Source organism: Cygnus atratus, chromosome 7, assembly GCF_013377495.2.
Source record: "Cygnus atratus isolate AKBS03 ecotype Queensland, Australia chromosome 7, CAtr_DNAZoo_HiC_assembly, whole genome shotgun sequence".
In the NCBI taxonomy this organism is placed as follows: Eukaryota; Metazoa; Chordata; class Aves; order Anseriformes; family Anatidae; genus Cygnus; species Cygnus atratus.
In genome coordinates, this window is record NC_066368.1 from 25490527 (window position 1) to 25512353 (window position 21827).

Below are 21827 nucleotides of genomic sequence, written 5' to 3' on the forward strand. Positions count from 1 at the left end.
GTGAAAAACAAATCCTTTTTCAAGATCCTTGCACCACCTGAACCACTTTTGTACACACTGATTTAGCTACCCCAGCTTACTTCTCTCACAGCAGTGCTGCCCTGTCATGAGGCAGAGCTGGGAGAAGTTTCAGCGTTCCCATCCATAACAAAGACAACCCAGATGCTTAGTGAGAATACAGCTATTTTAATAATTGAAAGAGCAGCTCAGTATATTTCTTGTTTATTATACATGGTTGCACAATCTGAGGCTGGTTAAATACAATCAGTTTTCAAAATCTCTTAGAATAGTCTCCAGATAACAACATGCAAGTGACCATGAAAATATTTGGCTTTTTACTTTATTCTTTTAAATTTCCATACAGGCACTTACATGAGGGAATTAAATTTGCTCTCAGAGATATTCATATTACGAGAAGTATTCTAACATAAAGTACACAGAATCTTTGTCTGCTTTATCAAAGTGCCACAGTAATAAAACAGTTCTTACAGAAAAGTAATTCAGTAATTTGCTTACTCATAAAGTAAGGTTACCAATGACACTTGCACTGAAGTTGAGAAGTCTTGGTTTAAAGGCCAAGTGAACTACAAGCGCAAGTAGCCTTCCACACAGCAGGCTTCAGTTTATGCCCAAGCCACATGTCTGATAACAGACTACATGCTCAACTGTGAGTAGATGAAGGCTAACTCATTTAAGCTATTTCTTCAAACACTAAATGCATACAAGATGATCAAGACAAACAATTTGCTGTGCTAGACAAGCTTCTAACAGTTTTGAGGCTTGCCTGGCTTGAAAATACCTTTCTAGAAGAGCACAAGAAGCATGTTTACCCTCATCACAGGCTTAGATGGATGAGGAAGAGGTTGTCCTTTGAAGATGTTTTGCCTTTCCTATCAAGACAATGAGGAAAAATTGAAGACAATAGAAGCATGAAACCAGGAGGAACCACATTTTGTGTATTCGCAAAATAATCAATGTTACTAGAGTTTATTTCGTCAACGAGAGAATTACGTTCAGATACTTTACCCACTCGCCACCCAAAGGTGAAATCATGAGAACATCTCCAAAGTCACTCGTTACCGGGCAATGAACCCCCAACAGTCAGGAGCGACTCAGATGAAAGGCTTAGGGGAAGAATGGCAAAGTCAGAACTGGGGGGAGAGAGAGCAAAGATGTTTTCTGACATTCTTTGCTACCGAAATTCAAAGCTTCTTAGAAACCTTGGTAAGGTGTCTGAAGGCTCCAGTTATAGTCATAGTGCATATACATGCAGCTTGAGTTAAACCCTGTCTAATATAGTGATTAGAAGTCTTAGGACAAGTCCACCATAGACCTTTTTAGTGTGATTTAGTCATTTGCCTTACTGCCATTTCAAAACAAAACAAATGCAAATAAGCAACATCGGAAAAAGACATGCAATAAACAACATGAGAAGGGAAATGCTTTTGTTTTCACTGTATAGGTGATCAGCAAAATCAAATACACCAGCCTACCATGCGTGGAAACAACTAGATTTAAGCTTATGCATATCCAAGTGCATATAACATTACCAAATAAAAGTAAATGTGCAGTATAAAATAGCTTAAGAAAGTTCCAGTGTTTGAGAAAGCACTTTATTTTAAAGGTATATACATACTTGAATGTTTAACTGAAGAATGTTTTAGTAGTATGGTAAATGCAGCACTGCAAGACGAAGGAAGACAGTTGTAATGGGAATTTTGGCCTTCTTTCCCCACAGGCTGCTGCCATCTTTAACCTGCTGAAGCATTGCAAAGTTTTTCGCCTCCTACCAGTTCACATTTCAGGTTGTTCAGCAGATGCTTGTGATTCTGGAGATTCAAATCGCTGGTGAAAGTTTGTTCGTTGTTTCCTCAGCTTCTCAGGTGCTTTTCTCCATAAAATTATTTCCTATTGGAGGAAGCAAACACTTTTGAACCAGCCATTTACCATTAAGCCAGTAGTATCAACTATCATTAGGATAAATTCCTAGATGGAATAGGTAAAGGCTTTTGAAAAACCTCTGGATCCCCATTATTTTCCATATGCACTTTCTGTTATGTAGTTAACAGAAAGATAACAATTTACGTATTACCCATCATAGCCATTGTATGCTTCAGTTACCTTCTGTTTCCCACATACATCACCTTGTCTATTCTTTAGAAGAAAAATTCTGATATATGTTGTCACAATCCACATGGCTTCATTCCAGTGACCTTTTTCATTACTTCTTTCCCCTAACAGGTCCTCAACTTTTGTTAGTGTTTCAGTCAATTATCTTGACCTTACTACAGTTTTGAACCTGAGATAATGCTGGGAAGGGACGTTATCTGTAGTAGTTAGAAAAGAGCAAGCACGGAAATGCATCTCTAACTCATTTTAGCCACAAAGTATATTGTCTGGATATTCACAGTACAAGATTGTTTTATGGCACTGAGCATTATATCCTTGCTGAAATAGTATCTGTCATACCTGCCTCCCTCCAGGACTTCCTTCAGCAAGCTAATATTTTCTATATGGCTTCCAATACATTCAACAGCAAAAACATTTATGCCATACATGAAGCACAGCTGAATATACATTCTAATGTATAGAATATCTAAAGCAGAATGTACAACACCCCAGAATTCTGAGGCGAAATCCCTATAGACCATACCTGTTGTTTAAAGTATCGTCTGTCTTCTTCATCCACAAGCACAAGATTTAAGAAGTACCTCACTGAAAATTTCTTGTTCACATCTCTCATTGTAGGGGTTGGGTCATAGCCTGCTAAGAACAGTCTGATAGGAATCGATTCACCTTGAAAAGGAAGGTTTCAATTAGTTCCTGAAAACTGGGTAATAATCTCAGAAGCCATGCAAAATAAAGGCACCTTCCCAAGTTCCGTGCCTCTTCTTTCTGCAGGGGAAATGGGAACACCAGACTTCCAGTATCTGAGGCAAGAGGACAAGAGTCCTCTCACCAGTAAGTCACTTGCACCTCATTAGGTTTCAGATTATTCAAGAGCTTTCCACACAGTCATCAGAACCAGCTCCCACTAGTAGGAGCAAGCAAGTGGGAGTCTAGATTAAAATTTGATCATCACACTTCGATGAGACCTAAGTTACATTACCTTGTGCTACTGAAGCACCTTCACAGTACTGCTGCCACCTATGGCATCTACAAGCATTTGCATGTCTGAGTCCTGAAGTTATGCAGTAACTGCTCAGAGCTGGAATGCTTGTTTAAAAAAAAAAAAAAAAAAAAAAAAAAAAAAAAAAAAAAAAAAAAACACCACACTCTGGCAAGCATGAAATCAGAGGTAGAAGTGTTTTTGTCAGTAGAAGCATGGTAACCAAGCAAGACAAAAAGAAACTGCATCTTGAACTCTCTACAGCTGATCTACATCACAGAGTCAGGTTTAAACTGAAATGATAAATTGATCAGTCAGAATTTTCAATGTTAAATGAAAGAATTGCTAGGGTCCCAAGTAAAATTCCTTAAATTAGTGAAAATACCTGTTTTAAATAGGAAAATCCAGTATTATTACAGCAACCTAAGTAGAAAGGTGTTTTCTCCAATAAAAGTTTACACAAGTCACTCTCATAATCCACATATTTTTTAGGCAGTTAACTAAGAATGCTTACCCTTCAAAACAGAATCACAAATATTTACCTTTAACTGGTGCACCATCCATTATTTCATACTTGGCAATGGTTTCAGTCTCTGTTGTGGTACTAGGTCCTGATAAAACAAGTTATCACTCTGAGAACACATGCTTCAGTTTTAAACATATCTACAAAGCTTTATCGCAGCAATTTCTACTCTGCAGCATTTAAATTACATACCACCAAATTATTTTTGTGCCTTTATTTTGTATTCACACAGTTAAAGTCAGCAAAGCCAGCTCCTAGACAGAGTAACTACTCTTTACTATCTCCTCCCAGCACTGACACAAAAGAGGCAGTAGTTAGTGCTTCAAGGGAGCCCTCAGTATGCAGGCTTTAAATAAAGGACAAGCATGCAGGGTAAGATTTGTGAAACTGTTCTGTTCCGTGGGCAGTGCTCGTAACTGACTCTGGTAGGCCACGACCAGACTAGATACCGGAGGAGTTGCCATCCAGCACAAGAGCCACCTTTCTCCAGCGTCTAGGTTGAAGCATTATCTAGTTTAGCCACAAAGCATGCAATCAAGTAGAGCTCTGTGCTATTCCTCTCTTACTACAGAGGCGTTCTTGAATCTCCCCACAAACAACTCACTAAGGCCCCAGCCACTTGGGAAGGAAGTCGTGAGCCACAACCTTACTGCCTTCCTAGTCCCACAGTGTGCAAGCCCAACCTGCAATAATCGAGCTGTTTCTGCCTCAAAGCCCCTAGATGTTTTCATCACATCAGTTTTCGGCTGCCTGAAAATAATACATTTCTAGAGCAGAGGAGAGATTTCATGCCACTCTTTACCAAGCCCACTTCACTAGCTTTACTCTGTAGAGGCAAAAAGGTCTTCAGGATGCATTTTACACCTCTTCCCTTGTTTATCTATCAAAGCCGCTTAAGCGTCTGTATATTTTTTGCAAAGGTTCCATTTACAATGGTTCAAGTTTGTGAGGCCAGCCTAACATCAAAGCCCCAAAACAATGCCACAGACCTCAAGTATGATAATCGCAGCACAAAATGCAAATGGTAGTCAAACATCACTGAGGAAGAAGCAGATCTTTTGGACTTTGTTTCTCTTACCAATTCCAGTAATCTCCTTTTTGATCAGCTGCAACTCCATGTGCTGAATTTTTATTCTCACTAAGAGGAAATAAATTTTCCCAACAATCACGTCCTTTAAGTGATACCTTTGAAAGAACAGAACAAGAGGGGTACATTAAATAAAAAAACCCCAACTTTTACACCTTCTTCAATCAATTTCTAGAGGCAGTTACCTTATCTGCCCCTTCATTACTCAGACCTCACTTCCCCACCAAGCTAAGTATCTCAGCCACACTGGTGATATTAACACCTTTTTATGACTGCAGTATTGGTAAATGAGGTACTGTAGTTTTATTCAAAAATCATAAATGCAGAAATCAAGTCTTAAGCATCTGCAGTGACCTTCCTATTAGTACTGAAGGCAGAACAGGCAAGAAAGGCCATCATAATTAACCAGACAGCTCAATACCATAATCACTGAAAGAGTCGCATTACTTTTCAACTCCCTAGTGCCACACTGTTCATCAAGTATTCTGTATCCTACCAAAGTATTTTCTACCAAAGTATTTACCTGAACGTGTTTCATTCTAAGTTACACTTACTTTGACTTATTGTATTCAAACTCTATATGAAGACAGTCTTCAATGCCTACTTCCATTTTAATGGAGTTGTTTACGTCTGGGTAGGTAGCAAGCTGGTGAACAATCAGATCATATTCTTTCACCATGTCTGACAGTCGTCTCACTATTGTCACTTTTAGAAAATACCTAGAAAGAAAGCCATAAAGGTAACCAGAATTACATAAGCAAACACCTTCATATTCTGATGTACAGGTCATTCTTTCAAAGACCACAGTGCATTCTCTTTAAAACTGAGCAGAAAGGAAAGACACCAAAATATATGGACTATTTTCATTTGATTGAACTGAAAGAATTTGATCCACATAAACATCATGTTGTAATATTGCCTATTCTATGTTATTTGGAATTGCTCATTCTCAACACTGTGAAAAAAGGCACACTAGCTATTTGCTGTTATAAACATCTGATTTGAAATCAGATTTTTCTGATTTCTGAAGGAGTGTGGAGGCATGAGGGGGGTAAGCACAATTGCTAAATGATGAAATATCCAGCAGGACAGGAGGGGAGAGAAGACCTAGCGGTTACAGACCTCAGTCGGACGTTGGCACCAATGTATGATTCATATGGCTTCTCAACCTGCATGAATTCAAAGTCATAGTTTCTGCTCTGGGTCAGTTCTCCAGGTAAGGCAAGTTCCTTCACTAAGTTCACAAATTCATGAGTATTGCTTTTGTCGTTGAAGAGCTCTACAGTTGAGGAAGAGGAAAGTGGGTTTCAGTGTTTATTTTTAGCAAACAAAACTGTCTCTAATTTGCCAAGAGCAGATGGGAGAAGACAAAAGTAATTTGATTTGAGCAACACATTTGACCAGATGTTTTATCCAGCTTTTCAAAGTTATCTTCTGTTTTAGCAACTTACTGTAAGGATTCCTAAAGAGCTGATTGCAGTGAAAAAGAACACATACTTGAAGCTTCACTAACACGGGATTTATTTTTTCCCCCCATTTCTTTAAATGACAGTTTAGCTAGATTTTTCAAGTACTTCTTGCCTTGCATCCTTTGTAAATAGCATAGCTCAGTTTTGACTTCTGACATTTATTGCTGAAAGGACAAAACTTAAGCAAAGCAAGATTAGCCCATTACGGACATGCCAGTGATCCCAAATGGTATCCCACAGGCCAACAACACCTATCAAATGGTTTATCATTACTGCTGGTGTAAGTTGGTCATTTGAAAACAAGTTCTTAAGACATAAACATAAACACACCAGTATCACACAGCAACCACATTTCCAGTCACTAGACTAGACCACTGTGATTATTATTCATCTGTAGGTCTATGCCATGCAATCCTCACATAGATAAAAAGTTAGAGAAATATAACATCGTCATTAAAAGACTACCCGCTTTAGTACATTAAAACAGCTGCTCCACAATTCACACCTAAAAACATCAGGTAAGAATGTAAGCAGCAGTTGAAGTGGTTGTGCACAGACTGAAGCACTCCAGAAGAGAATAAACAAACGTGAACTTCACAGTTTATCGCTGCAAATTTGATAGAAACTTGTACGTTCACTAGTAACTGCTTATTTTCTGCTACAACCAGAAATAAAAGGTGCACTTTGTTTGCTATGACAAGTGTTAAAATAACAAAAGGTCTGTTTCCTGTTGTATGTCCACTATTTTTTGTGCCAGTCAGAAAAATACGCTGAAGAGTAGGTTTAAAATATGTTTGTGACGTGCTGCTAGAGCTAGTCTCCATGTAGTACAGAGAGAAGTCACACTAACAGGATGTTGTTTGTATTAACTACATTAAAACTTGAAAGGATACAAAGAATTATGAACAAGTAAAATAAGCGGTAGCTTAAGCCACTCCTGTGCAACTCCTTGAGAATTTCTAAAATTGTAGCACAAGATAAAGACCCAGAAAAATATAAAGTTTGATAAACTCCATCAAATTAAAGTCATTCAGAGAATACAAATTATCCATCAGAGTAGATGAACATATATATACACAACTATTAGAGGACAGACAACAGACTAAACAAAGCAGACATATGGGAGCTCTGTTTTTTCTCCTCGGCTTCTCAACACCTCATTTCCTTTGCACTGCTGTTTCACTCTACCAGCCTGCTTTTATGGCTCCACTGATCAGATCCTCGAAGCATAAAGCAGCAGGTGTCAGAACTCAGTCATACTTGCTGCACAACAGTTCACACGAAGGGTAATGAAGCCTACTGACTGAGCAGAAACAGAGCAATCTGTTAAATGCCAACCAAAAAGTCAATTTTATGAGGTTGAAACTTGAAGGTTTACTTCCAAGAGGGACAACAATGCAAACAGCCCTCTAACAGAGAAAGAAGGTATTTCAGCATCAGCCTCAAGAAGCTGAGGTTACTTGGACTGCTAAGAGGTTAGACACAGCGAAGATTCTTCACAGCCCAAAACAAGATTTGGATACAGTTAAAAGATAATTATGTTTATCATGTCAATACCACATCATCTTGCTAAAAAGCACACAGGTCCTGTGAAGCTTCAACACTACTTTTTGTTAGCAATACAAAATTATAGTTATTGCTTCTCTAAAACAAAGAATTATTTCCAGAAGTGTTGTACTGTAGGCTGTCCCATCATTTCTTTTCTCTCAGAGAAAGTCTTTCAGAGCCAGAATTCAAAACTAGAATTAAGAAGTCTACCACAATAGGTACACCTGGTATTTTGGCTTGAAACCTTAAACATGGACAAAAGGCACAAGCAGGAAAAAAAATAAGCGCTTTGAGTTGTTTTTTCAAAACAGGGTAATTTACCACCTATAATCAGTGGAGAACATTCTTAAGTTATAAATGAGTAGACTGAAATACATAAAGCTGAAACAATGTGTATCATGGTTCCGAGTTTAGTTTTCATAAATCTCTAGTGGTTCTTAATCAAGTTCTTAGCCAGTCAGACAAAATACTTGCCAGCCCAGTTCTCCCTCACATGTACACATCCTCCCTTCCAGTGATTTTCTGACTAGCACAAATTAGTATGTCACTTGTGTTAAAATTAGTAGAATATACTCTTCCTTTGGCACTTGTCATCTACTAACCTGATCAGGTTGCAATGGTTCAGCCAAACTGCCGACAGTCACATATGCAAAGTTCCACACACCACACCCACCTAACATCCCCTTCGTAGTTTCAAAACTCACCGATCTGTCCTACAAATTCAATTCTAATTCCTTGGTGCTCTAGTCTCTTCCCATGCTGTTTAAAGGAGATGTTCACCTACAAAGGCAAAAAAAAATAGAGCAACAGTTAAAAGTTAATACTTTCACTTAATACATGGTCTTAGTACAGGCATGTAGCAATTTCCTTTTTAAAAACTGCAAACTCTTCTCAACAGCACTACCTGAGCTTGAAAAGAACCGAGTCAAACAGCTCATTAAAAAATTAAGCATAACCAAGACCCCACTAAAGCCTTTGAGAAAAATCTAGCCATCCCTGAGACTGAACTTAGTAAGCAGCCTTGAAACCTTTGAGCCTCACAATTAGGAATCCAACCCCTAGCTTCAGTACAGCTCACATAAGCCAGCAGTGACCTCCTTGCCATCTTTGAGAGCAGAGAGCTTCAAAACATTTTGAAGTCCGAAAAAGAACTCCCATTAGATGCATTCCTTTCAAGTCAAGTGCACTCAACTCCTTTCCTCAGCAGAAAGCCAAGTATTAGTTTGAGATAAATCAATGTTTCCGCACTAGGCAGCTACTACCAGAGAAAATCCTGTACCTTAAAATCCAATATATCATTGATATCCGAGTAGAAAGCAAACCACTTGAATGATCTACCTCTGTGATGAAAAGAAGGGAAGAGACACAGGGAAGCTGCCCTATAAATTACTGTTCTCCCAAACCCCCTGATCCCACTGTGCTGGTGTTAGTCAAAACTCAGGCCTCTCTCAGGACTTGCTGATATAAGCAAGAAGTCATTAGGTCAGTGAACATGTAAAAGCCAGTTCCTTCTGTTCGAGTTTGAGGCCTGTCTTGCAAGAGTTTCACATCCCTGAAAGGATCTTTGTAGAGAAGCAAGCTCTTACTGTGGAAAGATAACTTAAGAGCAGGACGGTGCCCAGTGACAATCAGTCAGTCAAGACTGAACGAGGTATTTAGAAGTCAGTCCCAGAACCCAATAGCTGTCCCAAGTTTCTTGAAGGAAGAGTGAATCCTAACAAACATATTCAGAGAATGACTCCAGTAAAACCAGTGATAGCAAGGACTTCTTGTGGGGGAATTCTGAGAGATGAGGAATCCCTCTAGTAATTTTAACTACATCTCCCCACCAAGAACTCCTGTTGACTCAACAGCCAGCTGAACGTTAACATGCTGCCCCTTTGATGTAGTTCCAGAAACCACTTCAGGGCATGAAATGTAAGGCTTAGCTTCAGGGTGTGCAAAGCAGGTTGGCTGCACCAGCCAAAATTACTCTTACACCCATGGGAGTTGTGGATTTCAGAGTTCAAGGGGAAGGGCGGGTCCCATTTGGAATAACTTTCTTGTCAGAAGCAACGACAGGATTGCACATGGTCGCACAAACAGCTTATTCATAAAAACATGAAGATCAGAAAAGATTATCAGAAACAAACGTGAACAAAAAATTGAAAAGGCTCAGTTCTATCGGCTGCCTGAATAACTATGGTTAAAAAGACCAGATACAGGAAAGTAGCGTTTTCTTTCAGCAACAACACAACCTGAAATGGCCACGCTTGCTTATGTTTGTTCATTTCATTTCCTATATGCATTAGCAATCAGTGCAGTAATTAATAGCCACTCAAAAAAAAAAAGTTACCTTTCCTGAAACAGATTCACCATCATAGAAGAGAAAATGCTTTTCCACTTTACCATCTTCTGTTTTGATTTCTGCCGTTTTTCGTGTTTCAGCATCATTAAGAATAACGTCAATCTCACAAACGGGACTAAAGAAGCCTCCAAGGAAACTCTGGAATGACAAGAATTAGGTGAATTACTTCATAGAGGACACCCCATTTTAAATGCAGTATCTACTTGCAGCTGTGCACCTTATACTGGGGAAAAACACTCGTGTTTCCATGAAATTATGAAGCCATTCTGCATTAAAGACCCAAGATATAGCAACGACAAAAGAGAGTTGTTCACCTAGCGAGTAACTGCAATCACAGCAACAAGCAGCAGTTGTACTTACAAAAATGTGACGTTTATTATTAAAGTATGCAGCATAGCTACCATTATTACTACTACATTAAAATGCTAATAAAGATCTGTTACTGTTGCAAACACAACTTTGGTTTCTGCCACTGCAACATTTCATCGTATTTACTGTTAAACCAGTGATTTCACTTTGAAAAAATTAATGCCTTCTAACCACACCAAAAAAAAAAAAAATGTTGTTAACAAATTTATTCCACCTGGGTGAGGATTTGAGCTATTATGCCAAAAAATATGCATTGTTTGATACCCACTATAACTTACTGCGTAAACAGCAGTAACATGATGACCAGAAGTAAGAGGACTGTAAGAAGTAAGATGGAGCAAAGCAAGGTGAGAAGAAACAGCTATCAGGGGAATATTACAGAAGGCCTAAAGGAACCTCCTGGCTGGCAAAGTTCAATAAGGAACTTTTACTGCTGCCTCTTCCTACGCCCTGTAATTCTCTTTGGGAACAAAGAGAGCATTAGCAGGCTCAGGAGACAGCAGCTCTTCACACAATCTACCTTAACTACGCAACCCTGCCATCAGATGATTCGCATGTTCCAAGTCTACCTGTAATTCTGCTCCAGGCACCGATGTGCTGTAAGCTTTAAATGTCCGTCCTCACTTTGCAACAGCATTCTCTAGGCATGAACTTTTGAGCAGTATCAGACAACAGAGCAGGGAAGATCATCCTTTGACCTTGCACAAACATTTCTTACAAGAAACTGAAAAACATGTTTAGCAGCTCTGTGGGAAACTCAACAAGGTTACTGTGAAATCCCACATTTTTCCTAGGAATTAGGCACTAATCTGCTTTGATGTACTAAAGCAGACAACACTTTGCTAATTCAGGACAACGTGTTTTTTTTTTTAAGAACACATTTTGGTTTGAGAAGTTACACTTGATTCTCAATAAGAGCATCCACTTCAGCTAGCGGATTTTCGTATGCACAAAACAGTCATACTCATTTCACCAATTTAACCTCAAAAAGTGAATAAGCACACACTCAAGGTATTCGGGGACCTCAAGTTTTAGCTGTTTGATTAATAACCAAAAAAATCTAAAATACAGTTTAATATGAATGCAGCTGCCTAGCAGTAGGAACACTGAGTAACGTATTACAAGACATGGTGCAATGTGGAGCTATAAAACAGCAACTCACACAAGACTAAACTGACTTGGGGTTTGTTCAAAAAGCAAGCAGCCCTAATTCCATCCACAAAGATGTACGTAGCTCAGTAACGGAAGCCTGGTCACATATACTTCGGATTCTCAAAAGCAAGCAAAAGCAGTCAAGCAGGTAGGTGGTCAATCCTATAACTGAGCGGTCCTCCAAGTTTCTGCCAAGCACATATGTGCATTCACTGCTCAAACAAGAAATTAGGGTGTTGTTTTGCTTTTAAAAAGTGACTGCACATTAGAATTGTTCTTGAATTTGGGTCCTTGGAGAGAGGAACAGAGAAAGAAGAAAACTTCACCAAGAATTCCAGATCTTTGGGCTATTTTTATCTGCGACACAAGTTATTTTATCATATCCATATTTTTTTTCTTTAGTTCTGTACTTGTTGTCCAGATTAGCCTTCTAGTTTTTCCCCCAGCTAAGCAGGGAAGCATACTACCTTTCAGTAAGCATTACACGAGATGTTTACATGGCACCTTCCACATTTTGAAGCCGTACCATCCCTCAAAGCAGCGGGCAGACCTGGCACACCACTTCCGAAGGCTCTGTCCGAGCCTATTTCACCCAAACCCTCAGAAATGAGCCACGACCTCATATGGAGAGGCCGAGAACACACGGAATAAAGGCACCAGCAGCTGCTATCTCCTCCGCTTGCTACCAAAGATACCGCCGCAGGGCAACTGCGCGCGACGAGAAGTTTATTTTCAGAAGCCGTAATAGGGTTTATTAGCATAATAATGACAGAAGCCGGGTTTTAGGGAGCTGGCCAAACGCTGCCCTACGCCTCAGGCTTGGTGCCAAAGGGTGGTCAGAGGCTGTGCTCCTGCGGGCCCGCGGCCACCCCGCCGCGCTGAGGGACCCGAAGGGCCCCCGGGGCAGCCCCAACGAGCACCTGCGGGCCCCCGCACGCCGCAGAAGCCCTCGGGGCGCCCCCCACCCCTCAGCCCTTCCACTAAGCAGCCCCCAGCCCTCTCTCGGCCGTTTTTAACCCGTTTTTAACCCGTTGCAGCCCGTTCTCCCCCCGCCCCGCCTGAGGCGGCCCCTGAGGGCCGGCGGTTGGCGCCCTGCAGCCCCGCCCCGCCCCCACTCACCATGGCCGCTGCCCGCCGCCGCCGCCGCCGCGCGCCACCAGCCCCCGGCCCGCGCCCCTGTCATGTGACCCTCCGGGCCGCCACGCCACGCCACGCCCACATTCCCCCCCGCCCCCCGGCACGTGACCAGCCCGGCCCGCCCGCGGGGCGGGAAGGGGGCGGCGCATGCGCGGACGGAAGGGGCGGGAAGGGGCGGCTGTGGTGGGCGGGGGAAGGGGCGGCTGTGGTGGGCGGGGGAAGGGGCAGGGGGAGGGGATGGCGTCGCTGAGGGGGGGCGATGGTTGTGCCAGAACAGCCCGGTGTTCAGCCCTAATAAACGCTTTTAATGTACCAAAACAGCCCAGTATTCAGCCCTAATTAACGCTTTTAATGTAGCAAAACAAGACAGCGTCCAGCCCTAATAAAGACATTTAATGAGTGAAAGCCGTAACAGTTATAAGGCAACGGTTTTTATTGAGCGGTGGTAGGGGATGGTCCTGTCATGGCGGCCGGGGCCTTAGAGGAGCAGAGCCTCCTCTGACAGCTGCAGCCCCAGCTCCGGTGGCAGCTCCGGTCTCCGGGCAGCCCGGGGAGCCGGGATGGCCTCAGCTCCTGACCCCGAGGCAGGCTCCATCTCCAGTGCTGTGTCCAAGCCAGAGCCCGATTCCTCCTCAGAGAGCGGGAAGATATCACTCAGCTCCTGGTAGCTCTTCATCCTGAAACGCCAGGAAGCAGCGGGTTCATTATAATTCACCATTTCCCTCATTATTCACTAAATATCACGCTCACAGGGCCAGATGAGCCATGGCCCTGCACGTCCACGGCACTGGGTGCACTTACAGGGATGGGTCAGCCATGGGAGGGAGGATCCTGTTGGCGCCATCGTCGGGCAGGTGGAACCAGGGCCCCTTCTCCTCAATGCAGTTGGGGGACCAGGCGTCGGGCCGGCACCTCACCCTCTTGTACCGCGCCTTCTGCATGGGGGCACCTGTGGGAGCAGCCCACGTTAATCGCCCGCACCCACCAATCCCGACTTGGGTGTTGCGTTGGCCAAATTACCCAAACCCACTGCCTTGGCTCAGTGCCTCCCGGGCCAACGCTGATGAAAAAGACCTCCAAAATTACCAGGAGGAGAAAATGGGGATGGAAGCAACAGTACAGCATCTTTCTTTCCAGTCTCGTTTAATTAACTTGTTCTGAAGCCTCCTGGCACATCCTCCTCCTTTTGGCAATCTATGTAATTTTTCTCAGTTTCTTGGGAATATCTGTCTGTAATTACGGCTGTCTATTGCTCCATATATTGCCACAATGTGCTAGATGACTTTCAGCTTCCTCCTACACTCTTCTGTCAGAGAAAAAGTCTCTCAGGTAGGATTTCCTGCTGCTTTCGCAGCATATTCCCTTTTCTTATTTATTTCTCTTAGCGTCTTATGAAGGTTTTTTATAACAACAGCGGCAACAAAAGAAACAACCGCAGCTGAATACTTTGTAAATAAGCATTATACAGAAAGCAGGCTCTAAGCTCCGAAAGCTCATCCTCAGAGCAGAAACAGCAGTAGGTGCATAATAAAAGCTTCTCGCTGCCATAGCCATAGTTTGCCATAGTTTGGCAAGAAATTATACTACACATGGTTGGTAAGTGCCACTCTCTTGCAAGAAAGGAATCCACAGGGCATTTGTCATCATGAATCAACATTTCCTTTTCGTTGTTTTAGTGCTGCGTGTTGCAATTTTTTCTGTACTGAATAAACCGTTTAATTTCCTCACACTTACGTCCGATTTCGTTTCCTCCCCCCCACAAGTAGACCAGAGGAGTTATAACATGGGGACTGCAACAGGCTTACTCTATAGCTGCATAATGGAATATCAGGACGTAACCGGACCCTTGAGAAAGGGCTGGTTAAAAATATCTATATTGGCATATATCGGGTATATGTGTACATAGAGTAGCGTATTTTACAAAGTCTCCTTCTTATACGGGCTGGGTGAGGGATGCAGAAATGTTCCACTAGCAAAAGGCATCTTTTCTTCCAATTCTCCCTTCAGAAAACAAGAAGCTAGCAAAGCAGGTTTCCTAAGCAGACCTCGTTCCTCCCAGAAGAAGGTCAATTTGAAATATTCTCCCTCAAATTTGGAGGCTGCTTCATTGGCCCACACTGCCTCACCCAGAAAGAGGATTACAGAGAGAACAACCGCTCGGCGTTACCTTGTGCTGTGCATCCCACAAAGAGGATTACACAAACAGCCAGGAAAATCCTCCTGCTACATCTGACTGGGAGCTGCATTTTGGCCGGCATTCCTCCTCTCCCCGCCAGCCTCTGCTGCGGCCTCGCGCTTCAGAAATACAGTGAGGCGAGGAGACCGACTTTTAGACAAGGTTTCCGAAACCTCAAACCCAACCCATAATCTGCGTCACCGCTTCCTGATTGACTGAAGTGAGGCATCTGTGGAAAAGCCCTGTGCTCCGGCCCCCCAGTTCCCCACTGGGCACTGAAATCCCCACTCTGGTGCTGCCCGCGGGCAAAGGCAAGCCCATGACAAGCCCACCAGGCACACGGATCAGGCATGCATCCCTGCTCACTGCTCTTTCCTCCAGCCCACCGTGTTTTTGCATTGGCAGCTTTTTCGTTGGGATTAAACCAGCCAGGCTTGAGTTTAGCCAAGAATAAATCAGGCACGAGAAGGCAATGGCAGTGGTGGGGTTTTTCTTACTCATACCACTCCCCACCAGGTTAACCCGGGCAGAGATGTGGGGGCCAGCATGCTGCCAGCACCTCCCGCAGCACCGCGGCCAGCAGCACAAGCTGTCTGTGGTGAATCTATTTTTATGAGGTGGAAAGTCCACCGGGGCCCCAGCGGTGCTTCTGGTGAGCGGTGACTTTCCCTGCGATGCTCCCTTGGATTCACTGCCCGACAAGGGGCTGAGAATTCTTGCCATTTATTTTGCATTTCCACACATGGTTTTTCCAGTGTGGGAAAAACCAGGAGACTCTAAGCTAGCATGTACAGACTTGCGGGCAGCAGTTATTTGTACCGACTTTTTCTCTACTTCGTATTTTTAGCATCAACTCTGTGTTGGTTTTTGTTTTCGGTTTTTTTTTTCTTTTTTTTTTTTTTCTTTTGAGGTGGTGCTCAGCATCAATAGGAAATGGAGCAAACACATGCAGGGTCCCACAGCCCCAGCCCACGGAAGTCGTTCCTGCCATCACACCTCTGACTTTCCGCTGGTCACGGGCTCACGGAACCTTCCCAGGTCCCCGACGGGAGCAGGCCCCGCAGGGCTGTGTCGGCGTGGGCAGGGGAACAGATCACAGCCCCCTGTGCAACAGTGATAACCTTGAAACGTGCCATCGTATGGCTATCGGAGTGTCTTACTGCTGCGGTGCTGAAGCACTGCTGCTGCTTTCAAATCACATGTAAAGCAGATTAAGGGCTTTGCATTTTTCTAAGGCATTAATTAGGGGGCAGGGAGAGGGAGGGGGCTGCTTCTGGCCTCTTGCGCAGACACATGGGACTCTTCCTGATGTGCCCAAAATGCCTGGAAATAGCCCCAAAGCAGAGAAGAAACATCTCAAAATCTCAAGTGATGAATCACTCCTCAGTCATAACTCTCAGGGCTGTTTTATCTCCCAGTTTACCTCAGGAGTGATGAGTAATTTGTAACATCACTACATTGGGACCACACTGTGAGAGTGCCCAGCGTGACAGCAGCTATCCTGCCATTGACAACAGGGGATTTAGGGCAAGAAAATTCCCTCCTGGTGGCCCCATATCATGCAGGTACAGGGGTGAGGCGTTGTCCACCCAGATGGGGGTCCTGATAAAGAAGTTTCTCATTCATAACTGCTCAGAAAGCAGATAAACCCCAACTGCTGCGGGGTCACTGCACGCTCAGGGGTCGCTGTTATCTACATAAACATATTACACATCGATGCATTATCTGTAGGTCACTGTGCTGGGGATTGGTGGTACAGAAAGGCTACACTCATGCTGATCAGCGCTGGAAAAGAGGCTAAAGGGAGAAGGAGGGCCACAGGCGTCACAGCTCGACTGAAGGATGCTTTCTCCCACCAGTTCATGTCCAAACAACCAGCCTTTGGGGGCTGAAAGTAAGAGCATGTCCCACCCCAAAATAACAAAGAGCTGATGAACCCAGGAGGTAAATTTGGGTCCCTTGAGTGGATTTCTAAGTCCAGCCCGGAGCCAGGATGGATCCTCAACCCTGGCTGTGCCTGAGCCCAGTGCCTGGGATGCTGGAGCACAGCAGCCCGCACAGCACACGGCATCCCTCTGCCTCTCGTGCCATAGCCTCTTGCCTCCAAGTGCAGTATCAGGACCTGGCCCATGAAGATAAGAAAGATTCAGATCTCACAAGAAGTCAATACCGCTCACGTGCATTGCACAGAAATAATCTGACGTTTGCTGCCATCTAGATTGCGCAGAAGAGCAGCTCCCTGTTTTTTCCCATGATAAAGGCCAACAGACACCCAGAGAGAAATCGTTGCTCAAAAGCCACAGCTGCACGGGCACCGAGCACTACGGATGGTTCACAGGAAGCTGCCACCAGCGATCTTGGCTCTGTCAAAAACATTGGCTGAAGAACGGGCCCTTCCCTCAGAAGGCAAAAAGCAGCTTTCCCCTGTGGTGCAGGCTGTGGCGCTTTCTGCTTTCACATGCTGAAGCCCAAAGCAGCAGGAGGCTTTCACTGTAGGAATTAAAATGGGTTCAGGATGGAGATAGATTGAAGTTATACATACTCAAGCAACTGAATGGCCAAACTGTATGGAGACGAAATGAGGAACTTGCGCTGGCCTCAGCCTCCCTTGCGGTCAAGAGTGGCTTTTAGGGCAGTTGAGGACCTCAAACAGGGCTCTGCCAGCCTGGGACTGGATTCATCCCATTTGATGCTTCCAGCAAATGGTGCAGTAGGGTTAGGACAGGCTGATGAGGGTGGTCACACTCAAGAGACCCTCATGCTAGCAGAACTTTGTGCCTTTATGGTATAGAGAGAGGTGTGCTCTTACTAAAGCACTAAGTAGCATAGGCAGCTTGGCACCATAAAAAATAAGACAAAGCACATGGAGAAGTTCAAAAAAAGGATTTGAGAGTTATTTGCAAATACAGGAGGTTATGTTGTTCTTTATCATCCCCTCCTCTCCCTGAGCCTGCAGACCACGCTAGGCTGGTGGTCATCAGGTCCAACATCATCACTTCTGTCCTCTTGTCTTTATTAGACAGAACCTGATGTCATTTTTGGACCATCAGTGCCTCCATTATGTGGAAAGTCCTGGTTTTCTGGCAGACGGAGGCTCTGGGCCTACCTGACTGCATCGTCTTGTGGGTTGCTCTGAAGCATCTCTGGAGGCTGCTGGACTCCTCTGGAGATGGGCTCCAGGCGAGCAGTTTCATGGCCAACACTCAGAGCAGCTGGAGAGCCTGTTCGGGAATCACTTTCTCTTCCTCTCCTCCAAGAGGGTTAACTTACAGGAAATTGTCTTGCTAATTCCTTATTTTTCCCCCCGTATTTCAGATGAGGATCTTGGAGCTCTCTGACGCAAACCCTTGCTGTCCTCTCACAGCGTCCAGTGACTAACATCTCGCTCCAACTTGTCCATCGCAACCTTTCACTCATCACTCATCCAATTCCTTTTTGTCAGCAAAGTCTACTAATAGCTCTAACAGCGAAATACTTGCATCACTGCTTGACGTCTCTTTTACAGTGTCAATGAGCATGTGAGGAGACTTTCAGCGTTTTGTGTGCACCAGATGGGAAAAAACTCAAGCACTAAACACGTAAGCGTTGCCACAAAACACCTGAACAATTGTGCTCTTCCAAGCTCAGGCGCTGTGCTGCTGTCAGTCACTTCTCCAAACAAAACTCTATATATTTTAGTGGTTGGAAAACGGGCTGTGTTCAGTATTCCCTCCCTGCACAGTCTCTCTGGTACAACGCTCACATCTTTGGTTGTAAATACCCAACTGTACGCTTTTGGAAAAGGGCAGGCAGGCAAATGGTTCTTGTTAGGAAATCACTGATTGCGCATACATCTCGCTGGGATGACGAAGAGCGAGACGTGATCAACTAAACTGCAAAATTAAAAAGTGCTAGCAGGCACTTTGAAAGAGTTACTTGGAAGCACATGAGCCAAGTTTTTAAACGGAATTCAGAATCTGCCTTAATTATTCCTGGCAAGCTCTAAAGTAACCTAAAATGTTGCAATTGAGGAGGAAAAAGTTGACAAATGCTTCCAGCCACAAATTTACACACTTGATTTTAACATAACAGTCTTCAGTTCTGTAACTGCAAGGCTGTAAAGGGGTCAGCTCCAGGGATGCCAGCCTAGGTAGGGGTCCTGCTTCACTGGTCTGGTTCTGGGCATTTTATAATGAAAAGTTCCACAGAAAACATCAAAGCAACAGTGATTATCTCAATCTTTTAGAAGAAACACACAAGTAAAGCTCATCTTCACTGAGTGCTGAGCAAAAGGAAAACAAAGAAAAAAAACCTGAAATGCCTAAAGCCATAAGTTAAGCAGATCAGTCTTGTATCTCGTTGTCTGATGTTGAGCTTAATCAGGCTCCTGCAATGTTTCCGGACGTGGGGCTGCTGCAGTGATCACACCCAGTGCCAGCTCTGCACCGATACATCGAGGCATCTCTGTCTGCAGATAGAGGAGGAAGTCATCCGCCTTGCCAAGACCACGTAAGACTGTGCCCTTTGGGGTGCGGGGGACCCATGTTCCTGATGGGAAAGGGGAAGCGAGGGCTCACTTCTCATTTCCCCTGGTATTTCAGCCGGTTTAAGGGAGGAGAATGGCAAAGGACACGACCGTTCTGCCATTCTCCTCAAGGGAAAAAGGGAAAGAGCCTTCTTCCATAGGCTTTGAGGGTGAGGCAGAAAAAGGCAGTGGTTTAATTCTCTGTCCTGAACCATTTAACAAGCTTCCTGATCCACCCACTTTGTAACACGTAAAGCGTCTTAGCTAGTATGAGAATTGAGAGCATTTAAATTAAAACGAAACTGTTTTTAAACAAAACAAATTACCTCTAGTGAGTATTATGCACTGTCTGAAGAAGGACGCTGAGGTTATAGCCTCCATGTTTAGGAGATCTGACACTTGATATGCATTCTGCACAAACATGAGCTTCTTGTAAACCTCACTGCTCCATGCTGGGTAAGGAAAAAAAAACAGTAGAACAACAGAAAGGAGTTTTCAGTGGCAAGATTTTGTTGAGGTACAAAAAAGAATAAAACAGTTTAAATGGAGTTCACAGGAATCTAATCTTTAATTAATCTTTGAAATAAATGCCTGACCTCACACATACTTCACAGTTAAAACTCAGCATTCCTGAAGGGAGCTTTGCTGCCTAATCCAACAAGTCCCCTCTTGGCCTCCCTCCCTTTTTTTAAGCTACTACACAATCTAAGTCCATTCTATCAAATAGCTTAACAAATAGGAAATATTCAAAAGGTTTCCATAAAAAAGACATGCCTCAGAGTACCATAACATAATGTGTTGCAGTGAGAATCTGGCATGAAATAGTCTCAGGAATAAAATATTTTTAGTTGGTAGTAGTCTTCAACTTTTACTGTAGGAGATGAAGAACAGACATGATTGGTTTCTGGAGCTCTAAATGTAATATATAATGAATACATACACTTACATTATACTGCAGTTTTTAAGACCAGTTGAAGCTCTCCTGCAGAGGCAAGAGGTGTCCAAACCACAGCACCAACCCCACAAGTTGAAAAAAGTGTGAAAAAGCCCTGTTCTCTTTTATTTCCAGGCCTTTTTAAGTATTGTCCTGTTCTCCACTGAGCTTTGACCAGAATTTTGGTGAATACAAAGCAAAAGCTGCTAACAAGAGGGGTGCTCCTCTACACACCAACTGCTGGCTAAAAGTGACACAGGGCCCTGCACTCCGCTCTGCTTTTGTACGGTGGGTTAGCCCTTGGTCTGTCTTTCCCTGAATTACAAGTAAAGCCAAATTTGATAAGCCCAGCCTTGCTTTAAAAAATCCACTTGAAGGCCCTCAAGGGTGGAATATTTAAATATGAGGGGAAAAAATCATAAAAGTCCTTTTTCTACCTGAATACAAAGCTAGAAGTAATTAGAAAAATATAACCTTATATTTTAAATTATACGAGTTAGCGGTAAAAATGCACACTGCCTTTAACTGAAATCACACACAAGAAGAACACACAGTACAGCCCTCTGAGAACCTGTGGGCTGTCCTACTGTCAGGTCAAGGGAAAAACTGAATTGAGGTACTGACAGTGGAAAGAAAACTCTTAAAGGCTGACTAGACAATTAGGAAAACAAACAATGCACACGCATTCATACACACGTGCACACACACTCTATGCATGCATGCAAAATAGATGCTCTAGTTTTGAGCTTTGCTACCTCTCATTTCCAGGACCCATGTGTTGGCCTATTTGCTTGTGGTTAGCAGTCAGCCAGCCTGTTCTGCGCAGCAGTCTGCAAACGAGAGGTTTTTACCACACATACGCGATGTACTTTCTTGCTTGCATACGCTCCTCCCTCACCCCCCTCTCCAGTTACAAATTTTCTCATTTTCTTGAGGTTTCCATAAGAAACCCGTTGTTGGGCTGTTCTCATTTAACGCCCTCCATTTCTGTAAAAATCTTCCCCTCAGCTCGATAAGACTGCCAGTGTGTGGGGCAGCTTGTTACTGCACACCCTTGTCACTTCGCTTTCCCAGAGCTGGCTGACCTCTCTGACCGTTCTCTCTACGTATATGGCTTGATTGTGGGCTCAGCCTACGTTTTATCTACACCACTGGTTTGTAATCCTTCCACAGACACAAGAAATACAAAGACAAGCTCAGTGCGTGTTTTGGGTCAGAAACATAGCCTGGTCTTCCATGAAGGAGTAAATAGGGGGCTAATTCAGAACGGGGCAAAGGTGATGGTTTGTATAAGACCAGGAACACAGCCAAATCAGCAGGCCCTTAATGAGAATCAGCTCTAGCACAGAATTTGGCGATCCACAGCATCAAGACAGATATTTGAACAGTGCTCCTGAGGATCTGTGGCAACTTCGGAGAGGTGCCTACCTGCAGCTCTGGCTGAGAAAGCTTCTGACCTTCCTGACCTACAC

General features: G+C 43.6%; 2 protein-coding genes and 1 long non-coding RNA gene across 3 annotated transcripts; all 3 read right to left on the reverse strand.

Moving 5' to 3' along the window:
* Window positions 1-166: 166 nt before the first annotated feature.
* VPS26A (VPS26 retromer complex component A) lies at window positions 167-12841 on the reverse strand. The gene is made up of 9 exons (XM_035543700.2): window positions 12724-12841; window positions 10072-10221; window positions 8441-8516; window positions 5842-5998; window positions 5274-5438; window positions 4711-4817; window positions 3652-3720; window positions 2654-2796; window positions 167-1908 (listed from the first exon to the last, which is right to left on the reverse strand). The coding sequence occupies exons 1-9, from the start codon at window positions 12724-12726 to the stop codon at window positions 1795-1797; spliced, it is 984 nt and encodes a 327-aa protein (XP_035399593.1). The 5' UTR covers window positions 12727-12841; the 3' UTR covers window positions 167-1794.
* A 272-nt stretch (window positions 12842-13113) lies between these two features.
* Window positions 13114-15084, reverse strand: SRGN (serglycin). The gene is made up of 3 exons (XM_035569485.2): window positions 14909-15084; window positions 13543-13690; window positions 13114-13418 (listed from the first exon to the last, which is right to left on the reverse strand). Exons 1-3 carry the CDS (start codon window positions 14997-14999, stop codon window positions 13220-13222), a joined length of 438 nt encoding a protein of 145 aa, XP_035425378.1. The 5' UTR covers window positions 15000-15084; the 3' UTR covers window positions 13114-13219.
* A 740-nt stretch (window positions 15085-15824) lies between these two features.
* On the reverse strand, window positions 15825-21389 carry LOC126913364 (uncharacterized). Its single transcript, XR_007708541.1, has 3 exons — window positions 21111-21389; window positions 19748-19873; window positions 15825-19364 (listed from the first exon to the last, which is right to left on the reverse strand). It is a non-coding gene; the product is annotated as an uncharacterized LOC126913364 (long non-coding RNA).
* Between the last annotated feature and the right edge of the window lie 438 nt (window positions 21390-21827).